Source organism: Plecotus auritus, assembly GCF_963455305.1.
Source record: "Plecotus auritus genome assembly, chromosome: X".
Lineage (NCBI taxonomy): Eukaryota > Metazoa > Chordata > Mammalia > Chiroptera > Vespertilionidae > Plecotus > Plecotus auritus.
Genome location: NC_137784.1, coordinates 29,355,810 through 29,374,483, shown reverse-complemented (window position 1 = coordinate 29,374,483; position 18,674 = coordinate 29,355,810). Strand labels below are relative to the sequence as shown.

The following is an 18,674-nucleotide window of genomic DNA, read 5'->3' as shown; positions in this document are numbered from 1 at the left end:
TCAGATGACATTATGTACTTAATTTTTTAAATTATTTTATACCAAGAGCATAAAGAGATGACGAGGAAAGATGAAAACTCTAATAGGTAAATGAGAGTTCAGTTTCAGTATTAAACAAAAAATAACTAATTTGCAATGATGATAAAATACTATTTTTCTCCAATCAGATTGATGGAGATTAAGGAGAATGATACTAGTCAGGGCTTATAAGGCTCAGGAAAATAGTGTCTGTAATATACTCCTGATGGTAGCGTGAATTGCAATAATATAATTACTCTGGAAAGTAATTTGCTTATTTATATCAAAGACCTTAACATATGTATTCCTTTTAGCTCAACATTTGAACTATATAAAATGGATCACAACAGTAACAGTTTTAGTAGAAGTAATAATAATAGTTGGAAAGATAAAATTAGTAATATACAATAGTAGATTTAAAATGTGTTTGGGAAAACGAATGAGTTGATTTTTACTTCAGACCCACATTATTTGATCATTTAATAAAAAGTGATAAAATTAGATTGCTCCAAACAATCTAATTTAAAAACATGCATCTTCAATCTGACAGGAAAAAGAGAGCAAGCTTGATTATAACCAAAATTTAATGCAAATATGCTATTTATAAAGAAAATGGGGAAAGGAAACAATATCAGAACACTTGAAGTTCTATAAACTTTTAAGGACTAAACATTATCCATATTTGAATAATAATCATAAGAATCTTACTAATCTACTAATTTGCATTTTTGGCTTTACAAGTCAAATGAGAAGAATTTGACTTGTTACACAGATTTTTAATTTTTGATTCTGGTTCCACCATTTACATCCTATGATTTCAAGATACCTCATCTTTCATACCTTATGATTTTTCTTAGTATATCTCTACCATGTTCACTATCTCTATAATATATTGATTCTATGATCAAATACATTTGATTAATAACTACAAAATAATATAGGTAAAATATAAGAAAAACAACTTACTTGTTAGTATGACATCGATTAAAACATGTTCATTTGTGGGATTTTTGAAAGTTATAGCCAGAAATGCTAGCTGCTGAAGGTAGGTGGTGATTCTTTCTATTTCTAGAGGCTGGGGAAATAGTCCTATTCCAGAAAGGAGAAATTGCCATTCTTCAAACTGTTTAAAGATAAACATTCATAACATATATGTCATAATTGCATACATTTTATTCACAACACTTAATAAATTTAATACATGTAAAATTTTTGGCAGATAAAAAACTTTGCTTGTTAATATTTAACATGCCCTTTTTTTATCTTTTCCTCCTTTTTAAAATTCCTTTTGATTTTACTGAAAAATCAATCAATGTGTTTTTACACTGATAAAAAGGAGAGTACAAGGTTATTTATAGCAGCATTAAGAAGATATCTTAATAAAAACCTTGTGTTTCTGCTCAAGGTTGTTGTTTTTTTAAGTCAACTTGTCTAACAAATGAGGTACTAAAAATTGTACAAAGTTTCCAAAATGCTAGGGTGAATGTCAAGTGGAACTCACATAGTTATCATGATCACATGAAGGCAAAGAAGGTGAGGCATAGATCGATGTCCCATTAAAAGGCAGTGTGTACAACAGTATGACAACAGACTGTGATTCAGTTCGACACTGAATACTTTACTAATGTTGTAAAGGAATGAAAAGGTCATTAAATAAAATCCAACAAATGCAACGGCCTAGTTTATAATCTTTCTAACTACATAGATGTTTCCAAGCCTAAATTCCAGTAAGAAGAGAGAAACTTACTTTAAGATTGTTTCAAAGTGGGACAGGAAATGATACAAAGCTGTCTCTGAGTAGGGATGAATAAAGGCAAGTTTTGTCTGCATATTATCTTCAAATGACTGTGTTACTTTTACTTAGAGATTCTACTTGCAAAATGTAAGTTCACTAGATTTTCACTTATGTCCTAATTTGATTACATGTAATTGGCTGGCTGGGTTAAATTAAATTATGAACTGTTTATGTAAATTACTTATTTTTGGCTACTTAAATAAATCCTGTATGACAGAAATGAGGTTACTTTGAGCCATTGGGAATGAGCCAAAGTACAAAAACAAGAAGGTCATGCTTTCATGTCTTTGCCAAATGGCCTGGAGCCATGGTCGGCAAACTGTGGCTTGTAAGCCACATGCGGCTCTTTGGCCCCTTGAGTGTGGCTCTTCCACAAAATACCATGGCCTGGGCGAGTCTATTTTGAAGAAGTGGCATTAGAAGAAGTTTAAGTTTAAAAAATTTGGCTCTCAAAAGAAATTTCAATCGTTGTACTGTTGATATTTGGCTCTGTTGACTAATGAGTTTGCCGACCACTGGGCCCTGAAGTATTAGAGCTTCTAAATTAAACCTCCTACATCCCACCATGATGGAACACTAGTATACAACACTTGCCCCAGCATTGCTTAAATTATTCTCTTGGGTTCAGAGAGGAAAATTAAAAAGTATCCCGACAAAAATGTGCATTAAAGAATAAGTAACATTTCTTATCCCATCTTTATCTCAAACTTCTTTGAAAGGAGACACAGTAAAAACAACCTTTAAAGATCCAATACCAATGTTTCTGAGAGAAAAAAAAATGTAGAGGTAAAAGATAGTAAAACTGGCTTGCACACTGAGTATAGCTCAAGGGCATTAGAGCTGGCTAAGAAGCAACAAAGTTTTCCATAGACAGGTTGCAGGATCATAGACAGGCTGGGTAATAAAACCACTCTGACTTTGTCTTCTTTCTTTCATTTTTGCTAGTCTGACCTTTAGATGCAGTGAGTCACACAGTGAAATACAAGTGAAACAAATACTGGCAACTATTTGAAAATAAAAATGAAACAACTGAAAACCAACAAAAATATATTAGAAGGCCCCATTACCACATTTACTGCTTACTACTGAAAGGGCGGGGAGAGACCGACTCCATGTTCCCTTTGTTCCATGTCCTCCACCTCGTGGAGTCAGGTTCCCACCCTAGAACCTCTCCAATAGGCCAACCCACACTTTTGAATTAGCCAATAGAAATGCAAGAGGAAAGTAAGCCGCGCTCTGCCCCCATGTGCAACCTGACCCCGACCAATCAGTGGAGGCCACACTACCTCACCCCTCCTACCTCTCCCAGGCCCCCTATAAATCAGTGCGTTTGGGGCCTGGGGCTCTCTCTCTCTCCACCTCGCTGCTGTGCCGCTGTGTGCGTGTGGGACTGAGCTCGAGCTAGCTCGATTAAAGGCTCTTTGCTTTTGCATCGGACTCGGCTCCCTGGTGGTCTTTGGGGACCACGAAATCTGGGCATAACACTACTATTCCTATTATTCTGATAGGCAGGAACACAATCTCATTTACAGAATCTGGCAGCATAATATGAGTTCATGATATATGTAGTTGTGATATCCTAACCAAATTAATCTTAGGATTCAAAATCTTGACAATCAACTTTAGCCTAAAATTGGATTTTGACAATGTAGAGCTCTGTATATAGATTCAAATCAGAAATCCATGAAGTAAATAAAAATCTATAGCCATTTCCTTAAATTCAGCAAAGAGTAACAATTAGAAAGACTTAAAACTTATCCTAAAAGAATTGCCATTACTAGATTTTCTATTAATCAGCTACTCAGTTGTATATGTCAATTCAAGTGTATTTATCAGTGAAATCAAGAGAGGGACAGAAATCTACATGATTTTTTCCTTAAAAGTTAAAGTAATTGCAAATTCTTAGACTTAGAAGAGAAAACCCTAAAACTTTATTTAAAAAACTATCTTCCTCAGATGCCTACACATACATAATATATATTGTATTTTCCAAAGTTCATTCAATTAATACTTTAGGATGACTGGATAAATTAAATATAAGAGGAAGACTCGAATGATTCAGAGATAGGAAAAAAAGGGATAAAAAAAGAAAAAAAAAAAAAGGCAAACCAATCAGAAAGGTTAGAGTAATACGTTTAAAAGGTTGAAGGGATCTGGGTCTGGCCCCTGTAGCTGAAAGGATGAATGAATGATGGGCGGAAGTCTAACCACAGGTATATTCTTGGAGATTTGCTACAACTTGGAGATGCTGGGAGCAACTGAAATCAAGCACCAATGCAAAATTGATTTATGAAAGGCTTGAGTTCATTACTTGTCTGAGTTCTTTGTGTTTAATTAAGAATTTCACATTCAATGTCTAGGCTAGGAATTTCTAAAGCTATTAAGATGGAGAACTGGTAATTGCCCTGCTAATGTGCCTGATTATCCTTGAGCAGATATAATTTCCATCAGAAATACAAGCTACTAAATTGTCTCCAATAATTAAGATGAAGGGGCTAAACCTGCTATGACACAATTATTTAAAGGTGTGCCTCCTTAAAATTATTTTTGTAAATTAATATAATCTCCACTATACTTTCTCTTCTGTAGGAAAAGGATTACTATTTGTTTTCTTTAATATTTCTGAGGCACACATACTTCCATAGTACTGCTTCAGATCATGTATAAGTCACTAATCATGTAGGAAATTTAATAGCCTCAATTTTTTTTTTCAAGATGAGTTACACATTGTTTTAGAAAAGAGGATAATTCAGTCACACACAAGTATTGCACTGACATTGGGACCCAAGTATTATATGGGATTCCACTGCCTCTCAGATGGCAGGTTCCATGGTGCCCCTTAAATTTAAAGTTCCGATATCCATTTACTTTCCTCCCCATCAACACTTGAAGAAGTACAAGATAATAATAAATGTAAAATGTTATGTAAAGTTTTCATTGGCAGTAAGGGAGTTTTAATCAATTGGCAATTGTAGGTAGTTGTAAAAATAGTCATGAAAATGGGTTGAAGCCAGACATCCTGGGTTGAGGTTTGTGTTCAACCTCTTACAAGCTACCTGATCTTTATTTCTATGTCTCAGTTTCCTGATCTGTAAAATGGGGTTAATTTCACCTTAGGACTGTGATGAGAATGAACTGAGATAACTAAGCATGGCATACAGCAAACTTAGAGATGCTTAAAAAATGATTAACAATTTTTGTTTTTAAAAATTATTATTATTCAGAAAAATTATTATTATGCAAGAATTCTGTACAGTTGAAATAAAGTGAAAAAATAACATGATAATTGCAAGATCACATTTTCTACAGTGTATATTTAAGTTCATGAAAATTTGGGTAATGAAACCCAAGATAGAAAATTAACATAAATGAGAGCAATTTGGTATTTACATAAAAATACATATATTTTAAAATCTGGGTGTATATTCTCCTTCACTCAAGCAATCTAAGGACATAAATAATGCCTTTTAAATGCTTGCACATGCATGATGTATATTTCCAAAAGTTCATTTAATTAATAGTTTATAATAAACTTATACTGCTTGCAAAAGATGTCAACTGGATGAATAAGATTTACTTATTTGTTGACTTTAAAATTTAATTAACTTGACTTGGACTAAGAATACTCTATCATACCTGAGCACAGTAGAAGGTAAGAGTAGTTTGCTGACCAGCTCTTCCAAGAGCAGAAGGAAAAAAGCGAACACGTATCCTTTCCTTGGAGCGAGGAGGTATGGTCAGCTGTGTAAATTTAGAAAGAATAAAAAGAGAAACAAAGCAATTAATACTTTTTTGAATCAGCATCTTTGTGCACTAGGTATATTCTGGGTTGATATTTGTGTGATCAATATATTGCCTTGTACACTATCCAATCTCAGTATGTCTGTTTGACAAATATTGGTAAAACATCTGCTAGTAAACACTGTTTAATAGTGCTTGTACCATGGCCTTTCCCCAGACAATGATCACACAGAGTTAGTCACTCTATGTAAGGAAATCTAAATTAATTTTTAATCTGAGTTAGTGCCTCACGTAATAGAAATATTCATTTAAGACCCATAGTTTATTGTCCATTCTAAAATACAAGGCAAACACTGGGCACCTAACTTGTAGCCTTGGTGATGTCAAAAGAAATGAACTGATTATAAGCATGGATGTAAGTCAAACTTCTTTAATGTACCATGAAGTATTCTACTTTGTTCTATCACATGCACACTCAAGGTGTGACTTGCTGGAATAACTTGATTCTGAACAGTATTAGTTTATTACTTCTTTAGAGATTGTTAGTGAGCTACTTCATCACAACATAGTGAGGAACTGAGTATCTCATGTAAACAAAATGCTACACTATGAATAATATGGTATTTAATATCAACACATAGAATAATAGAAAGAGTGGCACAAATCTGAAAAATAAATCAATTATTTTTCCACTAATTTATTTTGCCAGATAATTTTTGAAAAAGTAAAATTGAAATTTAGCAGTGTCATTCAATCCTTGTTAAATATAGCACTTGGTTCTCAACAAACTGATGACAATGGAATCCATATACAGGTTTAACTTTATATTTAGAACAGCATTATATCCTTATGATGTATAAGGGTGGCTTATCTACAGCAAATATTTTTATCTCAGACTGGTATTCTGATAATTCAAATATTTGGAGGTTATTAGTTAATGAACATTTAAGGAGTGTAAATTAATTTTAGGATCTACCATAGCAAAAAAATTTGCATTTTATATATTCATTAAATTTAGCAAATATGAAAAAGTTTCTCTATACATACAGGAAATATATATATACTAGAGGCCCGGTGCATGAAATTTTTCACGGGGGTGTGTGTTCCTCAGCCCAGACCCTCTCCAATCTGGGACCCCTCGAGGGCTGTCCAACTGCCCATTTAGGCACAACCCAGGACTGCTGGCTCCCAACTGCTCGCCTGCCTACCTTCCTAATTGCCCTTAACCGCTTCTGCCTGCCAGACTGATCACCCCCTAACCACTCCCCTGCCAGCCTGATTGATGCCTAACTGCTCCCCTGCCAGCATGTTTGCCCCTAACTGCCCTCCCCTGCAGGCCTGGTCCCCCCCAACTGCCCTTCCCTGCAGGCCCGGTCGCCCCCAACTTCCCTCGTCTGCTGGTCTGGTCACCCCTAACTGCCCTCCCCTGCAGGCTTGATCACCCCCAACTGCCCTCCTTTGCAGGCCTGGTCACTCCCAACTGCCCTCCCCTGCTGGCCATCTTGTGGTGGCCATCTTGTGTCCACATGAGGGCAGGATCTTTGAACACATGGGGGCAGCCATCTTGTGTGTTGGAGTGATGGTCAATTTGCATATTACTCTTTTATTAGATAGGATAGAGGCCTGGTGCACATTTAGGGGCCAGCTGGTTTGCCCTGAAGGGTGTCCCGGATCAGGGTGGGGGTTCCCTTGGGGCATGGGGAAGCCTGGGTGAGGGGTCTGTGGTGGTTTGCAGGCCAGCCAAGCCCCCCAGTGACCCAAAGGGAGGCCCTGGTATCTGGGATTTATTTATCTTCTATAATTGAAACTTTGTAGCCTTGAGTGGACGGGCCTTGGCCAGCCAGGGTGTGCCCCATCACCAGGGGCAACCCAAGCCTCCTGTTCACTCCTTGGCCACAGCCATCTTGGTTGGGTTAATTTGCATACTTGCTCCTGATTGGCTGGTGGGCATGGCTGGTGGGTGTAGCAGAGTGATGGTTAATTTGCATATTACTCTTTTATTAGATAGGATATGTATATATATATATGACATAAATAATCTATTTCATTGGAAAAATTTATAATACTTCATTAAATTTGATTTTAACTCTAGTACTAACTACATGGCTTAAGTATTTTAGTCTTTCTGTCTTCAAATTCCCCTTCTATAAATATATATGGTGAAGGTTGAGGTAGTTTATACAACCAAGCAGTAATTCAATAAAATTCCTTTATTTTTACCTAAAATTAGCTGAAAAATGAATTTCCAATGTTCTCAAGGAAAGAAAGATAAACACCATTGGTTGGAATTTAACTGCAGTAAATTACAGTAAACTTATTGGTGTGTATACTGTATATGGTGTGTAAATATAGAATATCTGAAAAACTTAAAAACATTTCATTGTAAGCAAGTGTCATGATGACATCGAATTACAATGTGTGAGCTTATTACACTGGATCCTAGCTCAAGAGGAAGAGTCTTGTGGCAGGTCAATAAACTGAAATTTGAACAGGATACTATATGATGTTGGAGATTAATATACATTTAAGAACTATAATCTGAAGTATTTAGTATTGAAATAGCATAGTACAACTTACCTTCAAATTAAATAGTGAAGGGATTAAGAAGTATAAATTGGTAGCTAACCCCCCCAAAAGATGTAAAGTACAGCATAGGGAATATAATCAATAATATTGCAATAACTATGTATGGTGCCAGTTGGGTACTTGAAATATTGGGAGGAACACTTTGTAAAGTATAGGATCATCTAACCACTATGCTGTACACCTGAAACCAATACAAAATAATATTGAAAGTAAAATATAATTAAAAAAATAAAATAAAATGGAAAATGTCCCATTTAAATAAGAGTAAAAGAAAAAAAAAGAAATATAAGAGAAAGAAGAGAGAAATATGGCAAACCATTAATATAAGAACCAAAGTAGAAGGTATAAGTTTGTGCATTGTATTATTCTTTCAACTTCTGTATCTTTAAAAAAAAAATCATAATATATCATTGGAGGAAAGCAAGTTTTTTATATCATTATTTGCCTTGGTAATCAACCTATGCTTATTTATTGAAGCATTAATGGGCTATAATCAATATTTTAAAATCCCTACTTGTGTAAACATGAGTACTATGCAACAAAACCATAAGTGAAGTTATATGTACATACATTCTTTCCATTTACTACCATTAACATTCATGTGTTCTCCTAATTTGTTCTACAATATATAATATTATTTTTAGTAAATTTATTATAAGTATATTTTTGGGTCATTTCATTATATTGAAATTAGTTGATTTTTTAATACTTAATATTTGATAAATGTATCAAAATTAATGGACTATAAAGACACAGTTGGAAATATTAAAGCAGAGTCCATATTCTGCATCCTATATAATAAAGAGGTAATATGCAAATTGCCCATCACACCCTTGTACAAAATGGCCACCCCCATGTGGTCACAAGATGGCTGCCCTATGTGGTCACAAGTTTGCCATCCCCATGTGGTCACAATATGGCTACCACAAGATGGCTGGCAGGGGAGGGCAGTTGGGGGCGACCGGGCCTACAGTGGAGGGCAGTTGGGGGGGACCAGGCCTGAAGGGGAGGGCAGTTGGGGGCAACTGGGCCGCCAGGGGAGCAGTTAGGCATCAATCAGTCTGGCAGGCGAGTGGTTAGGGGGTGATCAGGCTGGCAGGCAGAAGGGTTAGAGGCAATCAGGCAGGCAGGCAGGCGAGTGGTTGAGAGCCAGCGGTCCCAGATTGTGAGAGGGATGTCCGACTGCCGGTTTAGGTCCTGTGGGATTGGGCCTAAACTGGCAGTCAGACATCCCCCAAGGGGTCCCAGAATGGAGAGGGTGCAGGCTGGGCTGAGGGACACCCCCCAGTGCATGCATTTTGTGCACCGGGTTTCTAGTTATGTAATAAAGTTGGCATCTGCAATATATTGTATTTGCTTTCCCTTGGACCACAGTTTACATTCTTCTGTAAAAGTAGTGATATAAAGGATATAAAAACACCACTTTCGCCCTGGCTCAGTTGGTTGTACCATTGTCCCATACACCAAAAGGTTGCCAGGCTGGTTTCTGATCAGGGCATATACCTAGGTTGTGGATTAGATTGCCGCATACTGAAGGCAACTAATCAATGTTTCTCTTTCACATCAATACCCCTCCTCCCCCACTCTCTGTCTTCCACTTACACTCTCTCTAAAATCAATAAACATATCCTCGGGTGAGGATTAAAAAAATAAAACAATAAACAACAACAAAAAGCACTTTCTAATAAGAAATTTCCTTATTTTTCAATTATACCCTGAACATTCCATTCCATTTTAATTTATGGAAAATACAGTATTAAGTAATATAAGTATGTGTATATTTTAACATAACTTTTTAAAGATTACAGTATATATATATATATATAATTTAGCAAAATAATAGTGATATCTAATTTGACACATTATGACAGTTAATTACTAATTTCACATCATGATATTGTTAGTTGGCAACCAGTGATTGATGAGAGATAGGTACGTATTATGATATAGATTAAAAAATCACATTAGAGATTTTTAAACAATCATTAAAAGGCAAATAGTAAAATCCTTTATATAAATACCATATCTACTTAGTATGGCTTCATGATTCACTGTGAGGTCCTCTGAAGAGAATAATCTATTGCAATGATTATTTTGAAACTTACCTGAAAGCATGGTTTTGACATTCACTGACATATTTGATATATTCTTTGGGAATGTAGATACTGATGCTGAACCTTCAGATCTTATTTTGTTAGTGGGGGAGGAAAAAAAGTGATTGAGGCTCATTGAGAAGCTCTAGCCTCTTCCAGGGACCAAGGAATGGGAAAACGGGGCAGAGAAAGGAGGAGAGGAGAAGAGCTGTCAGCACTATCTGGAAGTGGGGGAGGGGTGGTATGCTGGAAAGGAACTGGCCTTTTGGGATTCTGGAAACACAGCATGACTGTTGAGTCAAAATCACATTACTGGTAACCTACTGCAAAAACTGATTACCAAAATGGTCACAAATAAAGCACAATTTATTTAGAATTCACTGCTAATGAACACAAATCTGGCATATATAATTTCAAAAATGTATTTAAACATTATATTTTTGATAAATTAAAATTGGGGATATACATTTATAGAAATTCCATTTTTAAATTTTAGACACTTGAAACCTCATTAATAATTGAAATGCTAATATCCCACAGTGTGCCAAAACCAAAATTGGAAAATGTTCTGGTAGTGATAGGATATTTGGCTTTCTGAATATACTTACTGGTAATTTCAGAGAATCCAAGACAAAATTATCAGGATTACTATTTCTTACTTGCAATTCTAAGGTTTCATGTGTAGGATTAACTAAAGGAAAGTTCTGAATGATAAACCTAGAAAGAAAAACAAAGCTAGTAACCTTGTTCAGAAACTTGTTCAATGTTAATTTATAAACTTGATTACTATTACCTGGTATGGGTTGAATTGCATGCTGCAGAAAGATAAATTGAAGTCCTAACTCCCAATACCTCAGAGCGTGACCTTATTTAGAAATCGGGTTGTCACAAATGTTATTAGTTAAAATGAGGTCATACTGGAGTAGGGTTGCCCTTAATCCAGTATGACTGCTGTCCCTATGTGAAGATGATATGAAGACACATGAGAAGATAGCCATATGACAGTGAAGGTGGAGATTGGAGCAATGCATCCATAAGGCAAGGAACATCAAGGGTTGCATGCAAGCACCAGAAGCCAGAAGAGGCAAGGAAAGATTCTCCCTTACTGGTCTCAGAAGAAGCATGGTCCTCCTGAAACCTTGATTTCAATAGTCTAGCCTCCAAAACTGTGAGACAATAAAGGTATGTTGTCTTAAGCCACTCAGTTTATGGTACTTGTTATGGCAGGCCTATGAAGCTAATACAACTTGTATGAGTTTCAAAATAAGAACAATCAAATATTAACTAATGACATTTTGCTAAATTAGATAATCCCTGATTCCCTCTCTCTTTTTTTACACCAGTAGTATCTACATATTGGGTACTGGAACATATTTCAGTTTTAGGAGCAATGTTTACAAATTATAACTGTTAAATCCAGACAAAAAAGTTAACATAGTATACAAATAATAACAAAGAGTAACAAATTAACAAAGTTCTGTCCATTACATCAAGAGAATACAAACTGATGATGAAATAAACCTGCCCCCCTCCAAATGTGGCTGGTATTTATGGTCAAAGCAAATAATATTCAAGAAGGTTCATAATTCTCAATTCACCATCATTTCTAATTCCTTTTCATATAGAGCAAATCAAAACCACACTGAGATACCACCTCACACCTGTTAGGATAAATAATTTTTTTAAAATAAGATATGTATTGGTGAGAAGGTGGAGAAGAGGGAACATTCACACACTGTTGATGAAATGCAGATTGGTACAGACACTATGAAAACCAGAACTGTCCAGCCACTGTGCTGTACACCTGAAACTAATACAAAATAACACTGAATGTAAACTGTAATTGAAAGAAAAGGCTATCAAAATGGTCTATAAATATATGACCAGGGAGTCAACCTCATTAATCATGAGGAAAATGCAAATTAAAAGTGCATTGAGGTACCACTTCATATGCACCAGAATGGTTAAAACTAGTTTTACAATACCCATGTTTTTGAGGATATGAAGCAAATATAATTCATGTGTGGCTAGTAGGAGTGTAAAAAAGTACAATCAATTTCAAATTCTTTGTCATTAACCACTAAATTTAAATTATGTTTACAGAATAGAAATGAGCACAAATGTGCAACAAAAGCACATACAGTATTATAAACAATATTTTTTCATATTAGACAAAACCTGGGAAAAGGTTCATCCTATATAATAAAAGCCTAATATGCAAATCGACCAAACCGCAGAATGACTGGTGGAAAGACCAGTTGCCATGATGCACACTGACCACTAGGGGGCATATGCTCAACGCAGGAGTTGCCCCCAGCCTGCAGGCCTCAAGCCGGCCAAGGCGGGTGCCAGCGGGGGCCTCTGATCGCCCCGCCGGTAGCCCCACAGATTGGCCCTGATTGCCAGCCAGACCTAGCAACCTACCCATGCACGAATTTCATGCATCAGTCCTCTAGTCAACAATAAAAAAGAATATTTTTTTCAAGTGAAGAAAACAAATGAAGAATAGCACACAGAACAACATGAAGAGGTCAATAAGGCCTAACTATCAATTTAGAGCCTCACATATAAATATGAGTAAAATAAGCATCAGATAAAGTTTCTAACAGGAAAAAAACAAAAACATTAAGATAAAGTCCATGGCTTCTTAAAATGATCATTCATACCTTAAGGGATAGAGAGAAGATATTACAAACATGAAATAGGAAGAGAAGATTATATTTTTAAAACAAACAAAAGAAGCATCCTAACACAAACAAAAACAAAAAATGGTCTTGGATGTTGATAGCTGACATGAAAATTCAACAAAAAGATTGGAATATAACACTGAACAAATCTTTCTAAATGCAAAACTACAAATGTTGGGAGAGAATGCAAAAAAAGTAAGAATATTATTAAAATAGTCCCCCTGTTCTAAATCCAAAACATAGATGTAGAAAGAGAGAAGAGAGAAAATAGAGAGATGGCATAACTCGAGATTGCCAGAAACAAAAATTACATAATATGTTTCCATATTGAAAGAGACCTCAAATACCTGGAAAAATGTGTGAAAATAGAGCCATACCAACATATTAAGAATTTTAAGGACACTGGGTACAATGAAAAACTGTGCAAACTTTGAAGAGGACCCAAGACAAGGCTGGTTAAAAAAATAGTTATCACCAAACATCTTTAAATATCATGTCTTTTAATTATACACAGTATGACTTAGAGAAAAAGAAATTATTTTTTAAAAACATGTTAAAAAATAACAAGAAACTAAAAAGAGAAAAGGCTAGTGCTTTTTAATGGAATAAAAAATCATGATTGTAAAACTGTGAGCCAAATATTTTCACGAAATTGTTTTACATGTCTTAATACTTATTTATACATATATAATTCACATATGTTAACATTTATTTTAAAACTAGAAAAATATATAAAACTAGAAATAAGTTTATAAACAACTTGTAGTAGATACTGCTGGTATCCCACCTGGTTCCTCTAGAAGATTTTTACCAGCTCTCTGCCCCCGTCACCCAACTTCTGAATTCTTACTGTTCATCTTCCATCTGAGACCTTCAGATGATTACCCTTGGGTCCTGGAGCCCTCTCAACCTTACAGGAGAAGTATCTGGGAGCTTATAGCTCATCCTAAGGACTGTTATAGTGACTAGTATGGGAGTTCAAAAGCCCAGCATCTTGGCATCATGACAAGACCAGTTCTGAGATGTGATTTATGCTCCAGGACTTTCTGCAGGATCAGATAAAATCTGGGACTGTACTTGAAATCATTCCGTTGCTGAGCTTCTTCCCTTTTCTTATCCGCTTCCCCTATTCCCTTACTGATTTTTCTAACTGGGATCACTCCTTAATAAATCACTTTCAGTGAGGTTTTGGCTCAAGGTTTGGTATTAGGAGAATAAAACACTCTTTTGGTGTGCTTAAGGAGAGAAATTGATGAAAAGGCACTGATTTGCCTACTAGCAGAAATTTTGACTTGGTTATCCCTATGTAATAGCACCAAACTCAGTGCCAAACATATAATAAGAACTCAACCACCTAAATATAAATGGCCATATCTTAAGGGAATACAGTATTAACCAAGTGATCAAGTATTTTCAGTTGTCTATTGCTTACCCTCTGCTTTGTCTTGACCAAACTTTAGTCAGCTTTCTCTCTTTCCTACAGCCCCCTGAACTTTGCTGTCTCCAAGCCTGAGCAAGCACACACACACACACAAAAAAAACAAACAAACAAAAAAAAAAAAACAGAACATTTCTCTCTTCTTGGCTTTTCCTGGGAATTAGCTTATTCCAGCAAGATGCTTTTCTTATCCGTCCCCACTGGCCATTTTCCTGGTCTTGTCTAGTTTTCCTTCTAAAGATTCTGCTTAGCTCTCTCTGCTTGCCCCTCCATTACCCTATAAAGTAAAAAGTTTTTTTCTATTTGATTTTGAGACGCTTGCATATTTCAGAGATCAGAGAATTCTCCCTACTGAAATAGTCCCCTACAACTATTTCTGTAGTCTCTTTCCCTCACTTGTGATAATCACTCCTAGTAAAAGCCTCTCCCTCCTAAGTCCTGACTTGAATTTTGTTTTTTCACTTAAGTGTTCCACGGGGTAGTTTAAATATCAAAACTTTCCTGGAAAAGAAAAGCAATCAAAAACATATTCATGACTTTTTTAAAAATGTTAAATATATAACACTTTTAGATGAACTTTTTTCTTTCATGAAATAATTATATTTACTAAATAGAACTTACTTTCCAAGGTCACACTGCATTTCTGGCAATTTGATTGGATTTGGGGATTCGACAGTAAATTTCAGTACATACCAGAACTCTAGAACCTTATCAGGCTGAAAAATAATGCTGGTGGAGAGAATAAACAAAATCTTATCAGTCATTTTAGTATGTATAGTAAATTTGGCAGACAAAATATCCCAAATACAATATTTGGGCACTGTGACACATTCTACTCTCATTTTAGATATATTTAATTTTTTTTTTTATTTTTGGTGAGAAAATCATCTCATTATTCAAGGAAAACAGTGCCATTATTAACATCTGTTTAATCAAAATGCCTGTTAAATCAATGAACAATGTGTAAACCTAAATAATTCAAATACCTTGCAGGAGCTAAAACAAGAAAAGTTATGCTTTCAAAATGTGATTAAATCAAAGTTAGTTTGTCGAATTAAACACATGTATTTTTCCATGTGAAGGCTATGAAGTGACACGCAACTCTGGAGATCTTCCTCTATAATCAACATGCTCTTTTCTATGGGGGAGACAGTGACAGAGCAAGTGACAGTATATCTGGGCTGGTATCTCAGCTCTGTCTTCTTTTCTTTGTGTGGAATTGAACAAGTCACTTAACATTTTGAGCTTCAATTTCATCATTTATAAAATGGGAGCAATTATTCTTACTACTCTATCAGGGTTACTTTGAGAAATTTATGTGTGTATGTATGTAAAATACATGCCCCAGTTATGATAACAGAGTAAGCAGTCTATAAGTATTACCCAAAATTATGTCTTCTAATGTGTGCTGATAAAGAAAATTCAAGATTCGTTCTGTGTTCACAGCACACTGGAGAGAGGAGACTAGCCCACATTTACAATGGTAATCTATCAAAATGTTATCTTTTATAATATGATGTCTTTTATTTCTGCTTCACATTACAAAAATTTTATCCTCTAAAATTTCACATATATATTTATTTAATCATCATTCATTAAAATAAGAATTATTCTTACTCTGAAAGAGCATATTAACTAGCAAAAGTCATTTTAATGGAATAATTAATGCATTTCATTATACTTACTATACTAAGTCTAGTCTTTAAAACTATAATAAATAAATGGGATATTACTTTGAAACAAGCTGATTATTTTACTATAAACTAATTGAGTTAGTCATGAACATAGAGGTTATGTGTTTGTGTGTGCATGTAATTTAGTATACAGTACTATCCTATATAATAAAAGCTTAATATGCAAATTGTCCCCTCAGGCGGTCATTCAACTAGGAGTTCGACCACTCACTATGACGTGCACTGACCATCAGGGGAAGGCATGGCACATGAAGGGCGTCAGCAATTCACTGCAACCTCTCACTGGCTACCTGGGGGCGGGGGTGATGGGGACGGAGGTGTGGTGAGAATGTGGGGTGTCTGCTGAGCTCGCTCTCACTCCCCCTGCTACCCTCCCCATGAATGCCGGAGCTTGTATGCTGGGGAAGGCCCTGTACACAGGTGCCGGGCACCTGCAAGGAGCCTGCCCCGCACCCACACAGCTTCTTCTGGATGAGCCAGGCTGCAGCCGCTGAGATTGCAGGGGCCGGTCTGCGAGGCCAGCTGGGAGAGCGCGCACTGCCCAAATGGCTTCTATGCAGTGCTGCTGGGTGGCCCAGAGGCCCACGCTGTGCCCCGGCCCCCAGCCCACAGCATCCAGCCACACTCACTGCATCTCCACATGGCACTCAGGCACCGTGACTCAGGCAGGGGGGGGGGGGTGCGCGGGGACCATGGGGCCCACATGCTCCCCAGGGCCCAGAGGTCAGCTGGGACCTGCCTTTCCATGGCAAATGCTCACACTTCTATCGCCGGCAAGGCTGAGGGCCTGCACCCATGCACAAATTTATGCACTGGGCCTCTAATGTTTTTCATAATTATCATGCTATAAAAACACTTATCATTGCACTATTAATATGTATATATATTGGTGTATGTTTGTGATGTGCGTGGGTGTGTATACATAGAGACGGTCCCCAACTTACAATGGTTCAATTTAAATGGTCCAACTTATTATCTTTCAACTTTGCAATGGTACAAAACTGACATGCATTCAGTAGAAACCATAATTCAAATTTTTAATTTTGATATTTTCCTGGGTTACAATTAATACTATTTATTGTTTTACATAATTTTGCTCATCTGTAAGCTAATGTAAGTGTTCTGAGCACACTTATGGTAGGCTAGACTAAGTTATGATATTTGGTAGGTTAGGTATAACAAAAGCGTTTTTTACTTACACTATTTTCAATTCACAATGGGTTTATTGGGACATACTAGTAAATCCCACCGTAAGAAGCATCTGTGTATATATTTAGCATAGTATAATACCCTTAATTTGATCTTTGTTTTCCAAGATGATTTGTTCTTAATTGCAAATATAAAATGTAAATTAATTTCATCAAGAAAATTGAAAATTTATCCCCTAATCCTTGTGTAATCATTTTCATTTGACTCAATTTTTTGTGCCTAGAAAATTTTGGTTAGTGAAAAGTGGAATGAAAGGGGGTATATAAAAAGTAATTTAGGGATTATTTAATTTGCTCTTCCCAAAAATAATAATTTTGCATTGGGTAAAACAGTGCTAACTCTAAATTAGTACATTTTATAAATTAATGGTATTTTAAATACCTAAAACTATGAGCAAGTGTAATCTAAATGATTACAGCAAACAAATAATCATTTTAAAAGCTCAATTTTTAAAAATCAACAGTAAAAAAAATCAACAATCCTATATAATAAAAGGCTAATATGCAAATTGACTGAACAGTGGAACAACTGGTCGCTATGACACACATTGACCACCAGGGGGCAGATGCTCAATGCAGGAGTTGCCCCCTGGTGGTCAGTGTGTGCCACTCAGCCAGAAGCTGGGCTAATGGCTGGCTTCCAGACTGTGAGAGGGTGCAGGCCGTGCTGAGGGACCCCCTCCCCCCGAGTGCACAAATTTTGTGCACTGGGCCTCTAGTAAAATATAATGCCATACCTTTCCTCTTTACAGCCTGTCGACGCTGGAGTATAGCATACTGTATAGTCGATACATTCTTCTGGATTCAGCACAAATTTCTTGATTCCACTAAGGGTAGGATCTGATAATAGCACTTCTATTTGAAGAGTTGTCTCTTTTGCATTACGGAGAGGTATTTCAAAACAAGTGGTCTCCTAGAATTACAGAATAAATATAATCAGCTCTTAGTGTCAGCATAGAGTCACTGTTCTATGGAAGCAAATACAAAGAAAACTTTGATACAATATAACATTGATATAACATTATTTTTTCAATAACTACTCCAAAAGATCTGTTTAGCTAAATGCTAAGGGCACTGCAAAATTAAATTTAAAATATATTTTTTCTCAGTACCATTATTAATATGAGGTCCACTTGTCTATTTCCTCTAGCTGTAGTACTCAAGTGTCAGCATGCAAGGGAATCACCTGTAGAGGTTGCTAAAGTACAGATTATTGGCCCTACTACAAAGACTCTGATTCAGTAGATCTTGGATGGAGCCTGAAAACTTATATTTCTAAAACATTGTGGCTGCTACTGCTGATCTAGGGGACATACTTTAAGTAGCTCTGCACATTAGCATCAAGCAGTGAGGAGATTCTGAACTAAGAAGTCAAATTATACTGATGATATGACTACCTTCCTGTTTAGATTCC

General features: G+C 36.1%; 1 protein-coding gene across 1 annotated transcript in view; it reads right to left on the bottom strand.

The window, feature by feature from the left end:
* CFAP47 (cilia and flagella associated protein 47) overlaps window positions 1–18,674 on the bottom strand; it is a gene marked incomplete at both ends in the record, with an annotated part of 517,322 nt that overhangs the window by 91,601 nt on the left and 407,047 nt on the right. Inside the window, 5 exons of the mRNA XM_080652339.1 lie at window positions 985–1,141; window positions 5,450–5,554; window positions 10,842–10,950; window positions 14,980–15,087; window positions 17,998–18,173. Coding sequence (XP_080508465.1) covers window positions 985–1,141; window positions 5,450–5,554; window positions 10,842–10,950; window positions 14,980–15,087; window positions 17,998–18,173 — 655 coding nt within the window. The remainder of the gene's footprint in view (window positions 1–984; window positions 1,142–5,449; window positions 5,555–10,841; window positions 10,951–14,979; window positions 15,088–17,997; window positions 18,174–18,674) is intronic.